Consider the following 17,386-nt stretch of genomic DNA (forward strand, 5'->3'; position numbering starts at 1 on the left):
AAAGATGGGAGAAAAGTATAAGACGTTATTTCTTGAAGGGAGAAAATATCTAAGATCTCAAACCCTGAAATTTCCAAATCATTGCAAATATTTTTTGATTTTGCTGAGTTTCTGAAACAAATAGAATTGTTAAGGAAGAAGGTAGAACTCATGTAATACAAAAGCAGTAAAACATAACGATACTGAAAAGGTTCAACACATCAGTCTGGAATGATTTAAAGTCAACAGGATTTCCCTACTTACAGTCTGTCCTGATGCATGATCCAGTACTTGAAATCATGGGTTTTGTCAGTAAAAGTGCCTTTATTCACTTTCAGGGTTTATTTTAAGAAGTGAACTTCTTAAAAAAGGAATCCCAATAACCTCCCGTTTCAAAGAGCTGACTGTGCCGTGTTAATGTGGAATTACCGATACGTTGTGTCCACATTGCCAGTGACTGTTCCAATGTATTCCATCGCAGGGAGTCTGTGCCGGTTGTTCCCGGGGACATCATTCATTTGGAAGGGGGGTGCAGCTCCGGCACGTGGGTCATCAGTGAGCAGTGTGGGTACCTGGTGCTGTACCCAGACCTGCTGCTCTCTGGCACTACGGTATCCAACAGCATCCGCTGTATGAGAAGGGCCGTGCTGAGCGAGCGGTTCAGGGTAAGAGTGAATTCCACACTGTCAGGGCTGTTGATGGCTTACTGCTCAGTATTCAGTCTGGCTCTGATGCTGTACTACAAAATGTCCTTATTAGCTATTCGTAATGTTTTCAACAAATAATAATTGGGGATGGAAACTGTCTCTGGTTGAAATTCTTGGTGTTTTTTGAGACTTGCAGCTGAAATAATCCAGTATTTTTTATACAGTTACTGGTCTAAAGGAGTGGTCTTTCCACTTGAAATTCTGATAACTTCTTTGGTAATCTCTAGCTACATTTTGTGTGGGTATGGATCCTTTGTGTCTTTCTTATGAAAACATAACCACACTTGGCCAGGAGCCTCTGAAAAATAAGACTCTGGATCCAGCTGCTGGACCTTTGAAAGAGGAGAGGATTCTTGTGGCAGTATCCTTGCTGATATGTGGATGGCAGAGAAGCGACAGCTGCCAATCTCAGCTGATGAAAACTTCCAGACAGGATAGGTATATGAATCTAAATGAGTAAGGGAATTGTAATGGAGTGGTAAACAGCCTGGCTGGAAGCCTGTGCCTGAAACAAGAAAATTAAGTACAGGAGATCAAGACTGGAAAATGGTGTCAGCCCCTTAGGAGGGAGAAGTGATGAGAATAGAATAATTGTTTGGGACAATGCCCTGACAACCACTGAGAGTGGGATAACACCATCCACATTGTGAGTGCAATCCACAAGTGACTGATCTATAGGAGATACTGTAATATCACAGTGATTAGACTTCCAGTCGTTTGGTGGTGACTCATGCAGAGGTCGTTTTGCTACCACTTTCAGTTCTTGTGGCTCTGCAGAGTCCAGCCCTGCTGATGGGTTTCTGAGCCATTTTGGAGATACTTGGAATGATTCTCCTGTGAGTTGGTAACACACAGGAAACTGCCTCATGCAAAAAATAAGTGTAAGATTGTAAAGGTGAGTATTTGCATTAGGAAATACTGCTGTTAATACTGCCCACAGGCAAAACTTTCTCAAAATTCACTTTAATCTGTGCCTTTGTTTCTCACCTGTCAATCACGTAGGGATTGTATCCTAACATTATCAGGGTTGGGATAAACATCCCAACATGAGAGCTAAAGCAGTAGGAGAGACTCATTTCAGTTTGGCTGCTTTCACAGTTTGACTGGACAGTGATTAGTGAGGTGAAAGCTGCCATGATCTTGCAATCAAATAAGTGCAGTCCGTGATGTGCAGCAAATACACCCTGACATTTCATAGTGAAGTTGGTATGAAGTGGCACAGATTTGATGTGTTGTAACATCTGTTGCAGGGCTCCGAGTCCGGCTCGCGCCAAATGCTCGTGGGTACGATCCTGCATGACATCTTCCAGCAATCTGTGACAAATAACTTGGCACAAGAAAAAGTACAAGAACTAGCAAATAAAATTGTGTACGGACAAAAGTACCTCAAAGAAATGTAAGTAGCATTACAAGTGTCTTTTATGTTCAGAGGACAGGGCAGGACCACTTTAAGTTACGCTTTAAAAAATGTAGCACTATTATCCGGAGAGTATTGTGCCAAATGACTTTGCTTGATGGAAATGGTAAGATAATTCCCATTTTAGTAAGATAATTCCCCACTTAATAATGTAATTTTGTTTGCCTTCCCTGCTGAGCTACTTCTGTGGATCCAAACTGTGCTTCTGGAGTAACTATTTGTATGTGGGGGTTTATTCCTTCAGGACAAGCAGGTTGAAGTGTTTGTGCCTGTAACATTAGATTTGCAGGCATCTTCCAAAGCTGATTTAAATGTGACAAACATAATTAATCCTTAGGAGATGAACTAGAAACTTGTGACTGACCAAGCATTGAATGTCTGATGTTTTCATATTCTTTATCAGGTTACTTAAAGGCTCAGTTGCTAGAAGACATTTAACTTATTCTCTCAGCAAAGCTGATAGAAATGCTAGCTAAATAAATGGTCTTAAAATTTCCATCAGAAAATGGTAAGATGAGTGGCTGTCAGTTTTAACATTTTACTGCAGACTTCATTAAAATCTAATTCTACTCATGTAAAAAAATAAAAATCATTGTATTAGGACTGTTATGGATTGCATGTTGGGCAATGTCAGTGTCTGTTAGCCCCAGATGAGCTGGAAGTTCAAACTGTAGAAGCGAGATTTATTATTCTAGCTCTGTTATGAAGGTAACATTTTGAATTGTGACTGCTAAGATCACTTAAAGGCCTTTGTCATCCTCCATGGAACTGTTAATTTGCAATTCCTTTTTCAATATGCAGGTCACTGTTTGTTGGGATTGGAAAGCAAACTGCTTAAGTCTGCTGGCTGTGGTCATTTGCACTTGTCTGAACCTTTTTGTGCAACACCCACTTGTATTTCTCTGTTGCTGTAGAATAATGATGTAATTTCCAGTGAATGCCAGCTTACCTAAGATGTCATTGTCTACAATTTATAGATGCTGATTAAAACATTAAAAAATGACAGTTACTGCCATTAATCTTGTGGATACTCAAGGCGAAATCTCCCCAGTACCAGCAGCAAATCTAATATTTCTTTTTCCTTAATGTGTGTGGGTTTATTTTTCAGGTATCACTTGAATCTGAAACAAGCAGAAATAATGCAGGAGGTGGAAGAATATTTACCATCATTTTTTAAATGGGCAGAAGACTTCATGCACAACCCAGTGAACCAAAATAAAATGCAACTAAAACTGTAAGAAGCCAGCAATTAAAATTTAAAACCATTCTATATTGTTACCTTCTTTAGCTCACTTTCAGTTTTCAGAACAATGCTTTTCCTCACATCTGTTCAGTGATTTGTAGCTAATTCATGACCTCACTGCCAGTGTAGCTGATCTGGAGCTTCATGTTTAGCTCCATAGTGAATACTGGGCAAGACATGAGGCCTGAGGGTGAACTGACATAAAAATCTTACTGGTCTTAAAATCCTTGTGAACAGTGTGGCACAACGCAGAGATCTTAGAAAGGCAAGCATGTTGGAGCTGCTGACTAAGCTAGCATTTACTGTAGATAGGTGCAGCACTACAAATCAGAATGTGAAACTAGTAATCAAATGGAATTTTTGACTAATTCAACAGTTATTTGGTGAAATGGTGATTTAACTCAACTGCTGCTGAGCTCTTCTTGTCTATGGCTTCTTGCTGTTAATTGTAATAACCACGGGGTGTTAAAGTTTCAGTGAAGTGGCAGGTCTGGGTAAAATCTGCATGCTGCTGTCCAGAGTATAGCATTAATATTTTTTGTTTTAGAGGGTGGTTGTTGAGAAAAGACCAAAGACAGTTACAAACAGTGTAAGAGTCTTATTTTAACTTTGAAATTCAGGTGAATAGCAGTTAATTTCTGATGTGACACTTCCTCTGTTAATGGGAAGAGAGTTTAAGTGAGACTCGATGCATTTTATTTCTAAAGTCAGTTCCTACAGAGAACCTGTAATGCAAAAAATTACATATTTAATTGCAACACATTTTAATGAATATTAAGAATTAAGGCAAATTGTGAACTTCTGGATGAATTTTTCTTCCTAGGTCAAATGGTGAAAAATCAGAAGTTGTATCTTCTAAGATAGAGATTGTGGATATCTTGGACATCGAAGAGAATATCTGGTCTCCCAGGTTTGGGTTGAAGGGAAAGATTGATGTTACAGCCAGGGTGAAAATCCATTGCCAGTCTGGAGTAGAGTCTCGGATAATGCCCCTGGAGCTCAAGTCTGGCAAGGAATCCAACTCCATAGAGCACAGAAGTCAGGTATGAACACCCAGAGTCACTGTCAGAGACTGTGGGTACTTTCTTGTTTGATCAGATGACCTATTTTGTCTTATGAATGTGACCACTGTGGTATAATCTGAATTCAGGAGTGGCTGATCCTGGCATACCCAAAGCTGCTGGAGTAAAATGGAAGTGAACTGAGGAGTAAGAAGTACATACATTTACCACTTTCAAACACATTTATGTTTTTTATCCTGAAATATGTGTTCTTCTTGCTACATTTAAATATTAGGCTGAGACAAACTGCTTCAGAAATCAGTGTTATACATATTTCTAGACAGCTGGCCTGATCTAGAGGCAGTAGTCTTGTTATAAGCTTCTGAAGATCTCTTTTAATTTCAATCCTCGGCCAGGTTCTTACTACTTATGGCTTCTAAAATACTTGTGACAGTAATGGCTTTTTAGCCATATAAATTATGGAAGAGCTGAATACAGGTTTTAATACTGTGCTGGTTTTGCCTGGGGTAGAGATAAATTCCTTCACAGGAGATAACATGGGCTGTGTTTTGGATTTGTGCTGAACACAGGTTGATAATGGAGATGTTTTTGTTATTGTGAGCAGACCAAACACAGAGCCAAGGCCTTTCCTGCTCTCTGTCCTGCCACGCTGGGGAGGAGACTGGGGGTGATGGGACGTATTGGGGGGACACAGCTGGGATAGGGGACCCCAGAGGGACATTCCAGACCGTGGAGCTGATCACCATGCTCCGTGTATGACGTGGGGGACAGAAGGAGGAGGCTGAGGGGACATGTTTGGAGTGATGGTGTTTGTCTTTCCAAGTCACCCTTACATGGGATGGGGCCCTGCTCTCCTGGAGGTGGCTGAGCACCTGCTGCCCATGGGAAGGGGGAATGAATTCCTTGTTTTGCTGTGCTAGTGTCCATGGCTTTTGCTTTCCCTGTTAAACTGCCTTTACCTCATGAGTTTTCCAGCTTTTCCCTCTCCGATTTCCTCCCTGGTCCCGCCAGTGGGGCAGTGGCTGAGCAGCTGTGTGGTACGTGGTGCTGGTTGAGGTTTAACCACCAACTACTGCAGGAAGTTTCTATCAAATGTTTGCAGGTTATTCTGTACACACTGCTGAATTTAGAGCGGAGAGCAGATCCTGAAGCTGGATTTCTTCTTTATCTCAAAACTGGTACAATGTATCCTGTTTCTGGAGCTCGCATGGACAGAAGAGGTAAAGTTTTTTTCCCTGCCCTGGAAACCATAGTTATCTTATCTATTGCTAAAACCTTTCATGTTACCTGTAAGGTAACAAGGTAGCTGGCTCTTTTCTTGACAGAATTAATGAAGCTGAGAAACCACGTGGCCTTCTACTTAACACACAGCACCTACAAATCTGCTGTGGGAAGGCAGCATTCACAGCTTGCTGCTTTGCCTCCTGTGATCGATGACAGTCAAGCCTGTAAATATTGCTCCCAAATGCACAATTGCTTCCTGTACAGCAGGTAAAAAAAAAAAAAATCTGACTAATGTTTCTAAATAAGTTTGAATAATCATAGCTTTGGATACAGTGACTTCATTTTTGGGGTTGACAGCTTCTTATTTCTTTATTGAGGACTTTTGCACCCCAAAAGAGTCTTTCACAGATTCCCCTGCAACTTTTGTAATGCAGGTTCTGATCTCCCAGAGACTTTAATATGTTTGTTCAGGTACACTTTTTCAAGAGAAAATCCAAGATAAGTCTCAACAAAATACTTGCTGACTAGAACAGATCTGTTATATTTAAGTTAATAATATTTAAGATTTTAAAAAGCTATATTCTTGCAACTTGAAAAAGGAGGTCTTTTGGGCCTGGATTCTGGCTGGACAACAACTCTCTCACTCTGACTCTGTAGATTGTTTCCCTGTAGGGTTTCACACAAGCAATGATGCACTGATATTACTCTGCCAAAGTGTTATTGCATCTCCTGTTAAAGAGAAGTAACGAGCAGATATTTGATAATTTTTCAGATAAGGTTTTAGTCTTTCTGTTGCACAAAACCAGAACCATCTCTTACACTGAAGAGATCAAATGAGACATATCAGAACAGGAGAGCCTTTGGGGTGACCTTCTGTTAACAGAACAGCTGATTGTTTTTAAAATTGTAGGGGTACAAGTGTATGTGGAGGGAGCCAGCTTAGTGGGCATCCAGGATATGTCTCTGTAAAGCAGGTGTTGTGCAATATTACTTCGAATACCCAGTTGTTACAGCACCAAGATTGTTTCTAGCTGGGTAGATATTCACTGGTGAACTAACTTTTTGCTCTTTGGTTGTATTTTGTATGTGTGATTAGGGAGAATGTCTGGTGTTTAGTTTTGAGATAAATTGACCTGTCTGTGTATTAAGCATTAAATCCCTTTTGCTTAGCTAAGTGTCAGTGTAGTATTCATCTGTTACAGTAAGAGGAGTAAAAAATCAACTATGTAAATGTATGCAGTGTTATCTTTGAAATGCCTTTAATTAGTCTTTGATTAACTTATTGTCCTTGATAATTCAAAATCATAGAGATGATGTAAAGTTACTAATAGAAGATTACTGCCATGAACAAAGGATACAGATTCAACTTGGCTTCAGTGATGATAGATTAATCTGTCTGGTATGTTACAGTATATAGATTGTCATTATGTACATATGGACTTGCAAGCAAATGGGTGCAGGTTGACTCTTCCCTGTGGCTGTTTGTGTTCCTAGAGCTGTAGAGCAGCAGATGGCCAGTGTGTCCTTTCCTCCTGCTCTGGTTCCCATTATTGACAGAGAGACCCAGCACCTGAAACCCTCCCACTTGGAGTATTTCAGCCTCTGGTACCTGATGTTAATCCTGGAGCTGCAGAGTGGGGAGGGTAAAAAGGGATATAAAAACATATGGATGATACCTTCTTTGGAAAGGTGAGGTGTAGTTTCCAACCTGCTGCAAAGATGCTTTCTTCAATAACTGAACATGAGACATTGTCCACTGGTGTTTTCACTGCCAGCAAAGCTAGATGTGTTCTAGTGCTCTTAGAAATACTCAAATATGCTACTTGCATAGGTGGATTTTTTGAGATGTGACCTAATGGAGGTATTAATGAATTTCCTGGTTTTGTGTTTGCACTGTGATGTTGGTTTGGTGGTGGTCACACATGGGAAGCAGCAAACTGCAGCCTCAGCCTTGAGAAGCACAAATGTAATTCTGTTGGTGTCTCTGGGCTGAGGCTGGTGCTGACTGAGCCCTTTTCATGGTGCTGTTTCTGAAGGTTTAGTCGGCACAATGATTCGTCAAGTGACTTATTAATCTTCCCAGTTCTGATTGTGTTTGGGTTCTTTTTCGCTGCTTTGGGGATTTATTTTTTATGTTTTGGTTTTGGTGGTTGGTTGTGGGTGACTTTTTTTTTACATGTGTGAGGCTTTTTTTTTTAATATTTCTCTTCCTGAGAAGTTATTAATATTAAAATATATTTCTTTCTCCCATATCTTCAGAGAGAAGGCTGGAGATTGTGTTGGAAACGTGATTAGAGTGGCTGAAGTACAGGAAATTTCCGAGGGACAGTACCTACACTTTTTCCAACGCAGAAATGGTGCCATACCTGGAACAAACCTGTTGGCTGGTGATCGAGTGGTTGTGAGTGGAGAGGAAAAGGGTTTACTTGGTTTGGCTACCGGCTACGTTAGAGAAGTCAGTGGAACAAAAGTCTCCTGTTTGCTGGGCAGGTAAAAGGACAAAAAGAAAAATATGTGTTTGAAAACACTGTGGTCCTGGCTTCAGGAAGGGCACTTCTAGGTGTCCAAAAACCTGTGACTTGTTCTAACTCTTCTTGCTGGGCTTGGGGGAACCTTCAGAAATTCTCTTCTCTTGATGGAAAATGTCAGTGTTTGGTCAATGGATGTGACTGTTGATTTAACATAAAAACATGTTTAAACTCCATTTACTTACATCTCCAGCATGAGACTATATGGATACAGTAATATCCATAACTTTCAATATTCAGTCTATATTGTCCTTAAATTGGGCTCTGAGCATGTTTTACTTAGATCAGCTAATAGCTGATCTTATTAGCTAATATGTTCCACTCTGGGATCTCAGGAAGATACCATTGAATGTAGTAATAAGTCTTTAATCATCAGCATACTGCTGGTAAACAATTATTTTATCCTTGTTACTGTCATCCGTCAGGAATTTGTCAAAGCTCCCCAAGAACACTGTATTTAGGTTGGATCACGAAGAGGGAGATTTTGGTATGGGAGTCCCTTTTGAAAATCTTTCTAAATTGATGAAAGATTCCCCAGTCAGGTATGAAAACCCAATTAATATCCCCCTTTCAATCTTTCCAGATCAAGTTTCTTAACTGGTAACTCTTCTTGCAACTCTTGTTTTGCTTTGCTTTTACCCACAGTGAAAGGCTCCGCAACTTGATAATTGACTTCCAGAAACCACGTTTCATTCAGCACTTGAGCTCTGTCCTTCCTCCAGAGGCAAAGGAAACTGTTGCAAATATTTTAAAGGGTACAAAGTGACTTTCCACTCCTCTGTTTAGTACTCCCTATAGCCAAATTGTTTATCATGCTAAATATAAAGGGTTTTGAGGCCCAGTGGTAGTTTTCTGCTTAAAAATGTTCTTGTCTTGCATGCACAATATATATGGAGATGGTCATTTAGAATATTAGAAAAAAAATCACAAAAGGTCCAGAAATAAAAATGCCTTCAGTTCCTTATTTCTAGGATTGTAGTGCAGACCCTTTATTACTTATCTTGTGTATCATGTTTAATGTCACATCTTCATTAGAACCCACAAACTTTGCTCAGTTCTTGTCTTTATTAAGGGCTTTAGCAGAGGAGGAAATGATAGTTTTGTTTTAACTTTAGTAATTGTTACAATTATGATGAAGCGTGCTAATTTAATTTTGATTTTTCTCCTGAAAGGTCTAAATAAGCCTCAGAAACAGGCAATGAAACAAGTGCTACTTTCGAAAGACTACACACTTATTGTGGGTATGCCTGGAACAGGAAAAACAACTACAATCTGTGCTCTAGTAAGATCATGTACCTTGATTTTAATTTTCTTTGTGAGATTTAGAGGACAGCATTAAACAAACTGTATAGTGTCCAAAAATTAATTGTCATGACTGAAATTATACAGATACTGTTAGATTAGAAGAAGAAAATACGCTTCTTTTTACTTTAAAAAACCTGTATTTGGTAGAACTAAAGCTGTATTTTGTGGTGTAGGATTGCCTATTGCTTGTGTAGGAGTATGTGTGGGAGGGGGGAGATTGAAGTGTGATACTTAATCACTTCTGTGATGCTTCAGTGTTAAAATTCTTTGGCTCCAAATAGCAGCAAGTCCTCAAATCCTGAGCTGCAGCTCAAAAAAAGCGACTCCTTGGGAAGCCAGCAAACTGAAGTCATTATTGGCTCTCTTCAAAACCCCTCGTGCTCTTTGCCTTGTCAAACGTGGGACTGCCCATTGCTGTAGAGAACTGAAAACCTTTTCTTTTCCCTTGCCACTCCTTAGGTGAGAATTCTTTCTGCCTGTGGCTTCAGTGTTCTCCTGACCAGTTTTACACACACGGCTGTTGACAACATCCTGCTCAAGCTGGCCAAGTTCAAAATTGGTTTCCTGCGCTTGGGGCGAGCTCAGAAGGTCCATCCAGATATTCGGAAATACACGGAGGAAGAAATTTGCAAGTCCAAATCAATTAAATCTGTAACAGACTTGGAAGAGATCTATAATAGCCAGGTGAGAAAAGTGGGCTTTGCTGCAAATTACTAAAGATAATTAAGTCAGGATTTTCTGTTTGGCTGCTGCAGAGAACTGACCACGAGGGTGTGGACTGCTGTAAGAAATCTGAGCTGGAAAAGATTCTCAGTCTCTTCAACTGGTGTATAGCTGGTAATGACCAACATTAACAGGCTGAAAGTTGAGAAGCATTATCTGTTGTCTAAAGTAACTTATAAGTAGTAGAGATCTTGTTACAGGAGTCACTTCAGCACCCTCCATGAATTGTCTGTGCAGAGAATCTGGCATCACTGAACACATGGCAGGAACAAGTTATATGTGCTACAGGCTGCTCTAAAGCTGGCTTTGTTTGTCACTTGCAATTGATACAAGAACATGTCAAGCTGTTTAGTTTAAGGGGAAAATATTTTTGCTTTTAACTTTATCAACACAGTACTAAAGGATATAAAATGTACCTTATCCCTAAAGCGTGTCTCAATTTTCAGCCAGTGGTGGCAACGTCTTGCATGGGAGTAAATCACCCTATCTTTGCTCAGAAGCAATTTGATTTCTGTATAGTTGATGAAGCTTCCCAAATAAGCCAGCTCATCTGCCTGGGCCCACTGTTCTGCTCCAAAAGGTTTGTGCTGGTGGGGGATCATCAGCAGCTGCCTCCACTTGTGCTGAATTCAGAGGCAAGGTAAGATAAAATCCTGCTGGACAATTACTGGTAATGAATTCTGGGAAGGCTCTTGCAGACTGACACACTTTTGGGTTTTGTTTTTGTGTTGTAACAGAGACCTCGGCATGAGTGAAAGCTTATTTAAAAGGCTGGAACAAAACCAAAATGCTGTTGTCCAGTTAACTGTGCAGTACAGAATGAATAGGTAATTAAAACTTTTATTTATTATGTCGTGTTTTTAATGTGGGATTGAAAGGGCAAGATTTTTATCCCTTGTCTTGTATTTTTAAATCTCTAGTAAGATTATGTCACTGAGTAACATGCTGGTGTACGAAGGCAAACTGGAATGTGGCTCAGAGAAGGTGTCAAATGCCACTGTTAACTTGCCCAACCTAAAAAAATTGAAACTGGACCTTGTGGATGCTTCAAAAACGTGGCTGAAAGAAGTTCTCGATCCAGACAAACCTGTGTGTTTTCTGAACACAGAGAAGGTAAAGTTCATTATGTTCTTTCAACATTGTATTTTGATGCAAGTTCTCAACTGTCAACGTGTAAAACTTGATACAGCTTGGGTAGGGTAAAATAGGGAACTTCAGAGAATGGTTTCCTGGTTCCATGGAAAAAGTGCAGCACACACAAATGGTGGTGTAGCTGATCAGCTGCTGCTGGAACCATCACATCTGGGAACAGCTGAAATGGTTAATTCAGGAAATATTTCAGAAAATGTGGAAGGTAGACTGTAGATATGCTGCAGACTTTGTTCTCATGTCCAGTGTAGCTCCAAGTGTGTAGCCATTGGCAGGAACAGCTATAATTCTCCATGGAATTTTGGAGACTTTCTATATGCTGAAGTGTGAGGGAGGAGTAAGTTGCTTTAGATGTGTCCTTTCATGGGGACACAGATTTTTCCTGGAAAATTAAAACTCAGGAGTGGATAAAAATACTGCATAGAAGCTGACTAGGAAAAATGAGGAAGAGCTTAAACACATGTAGAAAAAGATCAGTAAATTAGTACATGTTTGTACTCTCTAGTACTTGTTGTCACTGTAGTTCGTGATTGGATTATGAAGATTTGAGGTTTTATGTTGATTCTTTTGTGCTGACCCTGGGTAGATCTCTCCAACCTCCCTGTGCTGTGACATTCTACAAGATACCTACTTTTTAATAACAATTCTAAGAGAATGTCTTCAATGACCTAAAAAGAAACAGTGTTTACTTTGGTGACTTAAAGAAATTTCCAAAAATGCCTAAACTAAACAGGGACATTTTCCAGGAATGCCTCGATAGCTGCAGTCCCTTTCCCAGGAAAGCAGACAGTTGGTCCCAGGGAAGACACTTGTTAAGAGGAAACTGGCTGACACACTGTTCAGCTGGTAATTATAGAGAAATTAGTAATGAGGAAGCCAGAGTTTCTGTTCCATTTTGAATATTTTTTTTTTCCCTAGAAAGCCCATCTTGAATGTGAGCCAGCTGTTCTGTTTGTAGAAACAGGAGGAAAGTTTCTCTTTCCAAAATATTCTTGGGTTTTTTATTGAGGTGGTCATGGCAAGGGGGGAGAAATGAAAAAAACCCACTGAATACAAGACCAAACAAACCCAGTATTTCTTTGACTTGATAGTGGTTTTATTCCCCTGGATATTATTAGTATAACCAAGAAAAACTTAGGAAGAAATACACCGGGGGGGATACAAACAGGGAGAAAGGAGAGCAAAAAAGCACCATGATAGCAGCAGGAAGCTTACATTTATTATGTTTGCTTTTTTAAAAAAGGGAAAAAAAGCCTCTACTGTTTTCTGTGTAACAATGCAAGGTGTTTGTGACAGTAATGGGAAATCTGTTTCTTTTCTGTTGAGCCCTGTGTCAGTCTGTGCTTCTGACAGCTTGGGTCTGGATTCTGAAAAATAACATTGGTAGGATTCTGAGAGTGCTGCTTTAGGTTACCCTACACCTCCTCCCATTTTCAGGGGCAATGCTGTCATCAAAACTGGGAAGGGAAACTCAACATGAAGAACATGTTAAAACAAGATCAAGGGACATCTAAGAAAACATGGATTATGTCAGTATCAAATAGTGGAATGGCTGTGGTAGAAAATGGCAGGAAATGAGTAAAAGTAGTAAATAGAATTTAGAGCTGGAAAGCAGTTCAGTGTCTGTTCAGTCTTAGGCTCTTTGCAAATGAAGAGGTTTGCTTGACCCCAGTTTCCTGGATGGACAACATCAGTTCTTGCTGTTGATAATTCAGCTTTAGACAAGGCACGAGCTGAGCAAGGAGAGTGAATTACAGACCTGTGGTACCACAATGACAAGAGTTCACATTCTGAGCTTGTTCTTGGCTTCTTGGCCTCATTCATTCATACGTGGTATAGGGAAAGGGAGTTAAGAAATGGTAAATTCAGTGAACGCTCTTTTAAAAGATTGGCAGTTCAATTTAAGACCACCATTTTGGATAGTTCTTGCCTTAGTTTTAAACATAGGCTTTCACACATGTAAAAAACTAATCCTTTTATGCCACAGACTGGGGAAAATTCACTTTAAATATTGCTGCATGGAGAGCATTAAAACAAAAATCCCATGTAAAATATAATTTGCTCTCTTACCCTGTCAGGCTGAGAATTGTCCATTTTTGGTTGTGTTTTGATTTGTAATGTGTGAGCTATAAAGTCAGAGCATTAAGATTTCGCAGTTTCTTAAGGCGGCAGCTCCTTCTAGAAACTTATTTCAGCAGTTTGTTCCAACTTGTTTTGCAAATGCAACATTCTTGAGTTACTTTACAGTGTAGGCTCTTCTGATTAGTAAAATTTAGCATTTAACCTTTTTTTTTTTAGTTAAAACCATTAATATAAACCCAGATATGATATGATGATTTAGGGATCAGAATATGGTACACCATTACAGACTGCAAAAGTAATTATGTCCTGTTTATATTTTTAAAGGTCCCAGCACCAGAACACGCAGAAAAAGGTGGCATAAGCAACGTGACAGAAGCTAAAATAGTGCTTTTTCTCACATCCTTATTTATTAAGGTAACTTTGACTTCAGTGCATGGTTTGGAGGGGCAGCTTTGTAACTAAGGATTCTTACACTGCTCCAGTAATGGCAACTCCTGTGTTTTGGGTTATTCTTTCAGGGATAATCTGAAGGATAAATTGCTGCACGTCAGCACAGTGAGGAGCCTGAGCTCTGCATTCCCTTCTCTCTCCCTTGCCTGGCTGGATTTGGGATGTGAAATCAGCTGGATGCCAAATTCTTTTAAGAGATGAGGACTATCTGGGGAGGGATGGGAGAGGATTTGCCTTTCTTCCTTATTTCATCCAGTAGCACAGACTAGGAGTTCTCAATATTCACCTCACAGTTTGACAAAGAAAAATGAGGATTTCATGGATATCTTTGTGCTGAGTTTGGACAAAGCTTGGGAGCTTTCAGTAACTAATGTTATCTATTTTCTTTAGTTAATAGCAGTTACACCTCTAGTTCCGTGGGTGACTTAGTGTATATACGATATCTTTGGGACAGTGAGGAGTTTCCCAAGCCAACTGCCGTGACAGTTTTTTTCTTCTGTTCTTGCTCCATTCAGGCTGGCTGCAGGCCTTCAGACATTGGCATCATATCACCCTACAGACACCAGTTAAAAACAATCTCTGATCTGATGGCAAAACTGAAGGAGAACAGAGTGGAAGTCAACACAGTCGACAAATACCAAGGAAGAGACAAAAGTGTCATAATCGTGTCTTTTGTTAGGAACAGTCATGATGAAAATGTAAGTTGGTCCTACTACCTTTGTGCCAGTCAACTTTAGTAATCAGATGCCTTTTGAAAACGAGTGTTTTATCTACATTAAATAGGACAAATAAGAGCAAGTTCCATTTGTCTGACAGCTTGGCCACCTCCTGAAGGACTGGCGGCGTCTGAATGTTGCCATCACGAGAGCCAAGCACAAGCTGGTCATGGTGGGCTGTGTTCCATCCCTGAGCTGCTATCCTCCCCTGGAGAAGCTCCTCTGCCACCTGCAGTCCCAGGCAATGATATCCTTTTTCTGCACCCTGGTTCGGGAAAGGGGAAAGGTAAGGTTGCCTTACTGAGTTTTGAGGTAAGGAGGGGAAGCTCTTGGATTATTTAGCTTGTGTTTTTAACAGTGATTTGCTACCCAGCACAAAATGTGCTAATTAAACCTGCCAGAAGTACACTCGAGATCAAGAAACAGAAAAAAGTCTATGCTGATTTGCAAGTCAAATTTGGTGTAATTCTTAAACTTCAAGGCCTGAATTTCTGATTTTTAATGCTCTTGCATTCTTTGCTGTCATCATCCTAGTTTCTTGGCATCTTAGTGTGATTGCTTTCTTCAGAAGTACCATGCACTTCAACACATCTGCTTTGTGGATAATCTTGCTGGAAAGGAAAACAGGTTCACCTTCAGGTGACTTGTTCATTTTTCATTCCTCTCTGGCATTGCACTGAGCAAGCTTTAGCTATGGCTGTTTCCATCTCCTATTTAAACAGGAAATAATCTTGTCAGCTGTTTTCTTTGCAAACCCCATTGCACATTCGAAGAGGTTTGGGGAAAGGGATATGTTGTCCTAATGCTTCCTTAACTTGCTACATCTTGAATCTTCCAGCGGGGGCTCATGAAAGTATCCACAAGTGTAACATCTTATGAGTGTGTGAAGATGGGAAGTTTTACAGACACTGGTGTCTTGTCTTCTGCTTTGGTTCTAAATACTTGAAAGTGCAGTTTACATACAGCGATTCCATTCACTGGAATTCCCAGTTAAGGTGCTGTGTTGCTCTGTTTGGAACAAAAATAGGAAAACTGTCATCATCAAAGCCTCAAATTCTCCTTTGAACTCTACTCCTGTTTTTTAAAATATACAAGTGTTTTATATTTATATACATAATGTAATTAATCTCCCTCATGAAGATCCCTCTGACTTTCCTAATCTCTTGATTTTGCACACATCAGGGAGCAATGTGATGCTGATTGACTTAATTCCCTGTCATTAACTGTGTTCAGCAGATCAGTCTGAAGTGAAATGCTTCCTAGTAAAACTCTGTTTTCAGTTTGTCTGATCTGTGGTCTTCAAAACAAAACTTTCCCAAGAAACAGAGCCAGAGCTGCAGCTTGCTGTCTGAGAAGTTTACATGCTCAGGTTCTATTTTTTTTACAGATATGAATATTCATATTGCATATGATAATAGCAAACACTCTCCACTTGAGAAATCTGTGTTAATGTCTTTATGCTACCTCATTTTTTAGACTAAAGGCACTGAGAAGTTTCTTTCCAAGACTGCTAGTGGAAACATCAATTTTCTTGATTCTTCAGAATCATTAGTATTTGTTTGCTCTGGGATCAATGTCAAGTAGCTGTGTGCATACAGATGCAGACAAACTTCTGAAATGTGGGCATTTTCACTCTCTTACACTGCTCCCTGACTTTTTGTAATGCTTGAAATAATAAAAGTTTGCTGCTTGTTTCATTATAGTCGTTTAAACTTTGTTAATACTGTGCTTTATATAATACAAATATTTTTAACAGTTCAACATCATTTCAGTATCTGACAGGATATTCTCCTTTTTCTGGTGAAAATACACACTGCATCAACTGTGTCTGTGCTGTGGGTCTTCCAAAAGGTGGAAAAAATAGGGTAAAAGGTACTGTTCATTATAGTAGCAATTTCAGAACAACCTTTACTGATTTAGAAGAGTTTTTCTTTCTATATTTAGGACGTACAGGTACAAAACACTAAGACTTAGCTAATCTATTTTCTTAACACCAAATTCTGCTTATCCAGAAAATGGACTGCACGCTACTAAAAAGTTTATAAATGAATTAAAGCACTAGAACATTTCCTTATCTACTTATAAAATGCATCCTTCCTTCTTTTTGCGTGGTAAAACTTAGATCCAGGAGCGATCTACAGATGAAACCATGTTTTGATCAGGTATTCTGCAACAAAATTGAGATGTGGTGCTCTAAAACACTCTGAATATGTGTAGTGAATTTATATATGTGTATATATATATATCTATCAAAGAGTGTCCCTGTCCCTGTGGGCTGTTCCATCCCTGCGCTGCCCTTGTCCTTTGGTCCTTCCTTGCAGGCCCTCTTTCTCTGTGCAGCTTTGTGTGCAGTCTCTGAAGCTGAGCAAGGTAAAGGACACCTTTTTGTTCTACAGCTTTCTGGTTAGCCTCGTCTGAGGAGGGGAAAGATCAGGATTTAGAACAATTGTTAAGCAAAGCAAATTGTATGTAGTGCTTAAGGTGCAGTAAGCACAAACTGAGATCCCATCTGGATGTGACAAAAGTGCTTGATGTTTAACACCTCAGTGTGTTTTGTTGGTTTTTTTTCTGGTGACATTCATGTTTCAGGTTTTTTTAAAATTAAATCCCAAAACCTTGATTCTTTTAAATACTGCCAATTATTTCCACCATACTATGTTCTAAGGTGCTGAACTCAAAGATTTTTTTCCCCTACTTGTTCTGATACGCGTTTTCCGGCAGTGGAGAATTATCATTTGGAACAAATGTCAAGGATTGAAGCTTTCAGCGGCGAGAGAGGGGTAGGGAGGGCTCAGGTTGGTGCTGCTGGCTGTGCTTAGCTGATGTCAGCGGCCCCGTGTG

At 39.8% G+C, this 17,386-nt stretch overlaps 1 protein-coding gene across 1 annotated transcript in view; it reads left to right on the plus strand.

Moving 5' to 3' along the window:
- DNA2 (DNA replication helicase/nuclease 2) overlaps window positions 1–16,243 on the plus strand; it is an 18,096-nt gene extending 1,853 nt beyond the window's left edge. The window contains exons 3-21 of the mRNA XM_027900844.1: window positions 461–644; window positions 1,937–2,082; window positions 3,212–3,337; window positions 4,170–4,389; window positions 5,471–5,588; window positions 5,694–5,859; window positions 7,087–7,281; window positions 7,852–8,082; window positions 8,546–8,662; window positions 8,766–8,875; window positions 9,293–9,402; window positions 9,885–10,109; window positions 10,595–10,788; window positions 10,886–10,975; window positions 11,069–11,261; window positions 13,704–13,793; window positions 14,345–14,527; window positions 14,646–14,792; window positions 15,368–16,243. Of these exons, the coding sequence (XP_027756645.1) occupies window positions 461–644; window positions 1,937–2,082; window positions 3,212–3,337; window positions 4,170–4,389; window positions 5,471–5,588; window positions 5,694–5,859; window positions 7,087–7,281; window positions 7,852–8,082; window positions 8,546–8,662; window positions 8,766–8,875; window positions 9,293–9,402; window positions 9,885–10,109; window positions 10,595–10,788; window positions 10,886–10,975; window positions 11,069–11,261; window positions 13,704–13,793; window positions 14,345–14,527; window positions 14,646–14,792; window positions 15,368–15,424 (2,902 nt within the window). The 3' untranslated portion in view covers window positions 15,425–16,243. The remainder of the gene's footprint in view (window positions 1–460; window positions 645–1,936; window positions 2,083–3,211; window positions 3,338–4,169; window positions 4,390–5,470; window positions 5,589–5,693; window positions 5,860–7,086; window positions 7,282–7,851; window positions 8,083–8,545; window positions 8,663–8,765; window positions 8,876–9,292; window positions 9,403–9,884; window positions 10,110–10,594; window positions 10,789–10,885; window positions 10,976–11,068; window positions 11,262–13,703; window positions 13,794–14,344; window positions 14,528–14,645; window positions 14,793–15,367) is intronic.
- The last annotated feature ends 1,143 nt before the right edge of the window (window positions 16,244–17,386 follow it).

Source organism: Empidonax traillii, unplaced genomic scaffold (assembly GCF_003031625.1).
Source record: "Empidonax traillii isolate 1590-97213 ecotype Southwest subspecies unplaced genomic scaffold, ASM303162v1 scaffold754:size369281, whole genome shotgun sequence".
In the NCBI taxonomy this organism is placed as follows: Eukaryota; Metazoa; Chordata; class Aves; order Passeriformes; family Tyrannidae; genus Empidonax; species Empidonax traillii.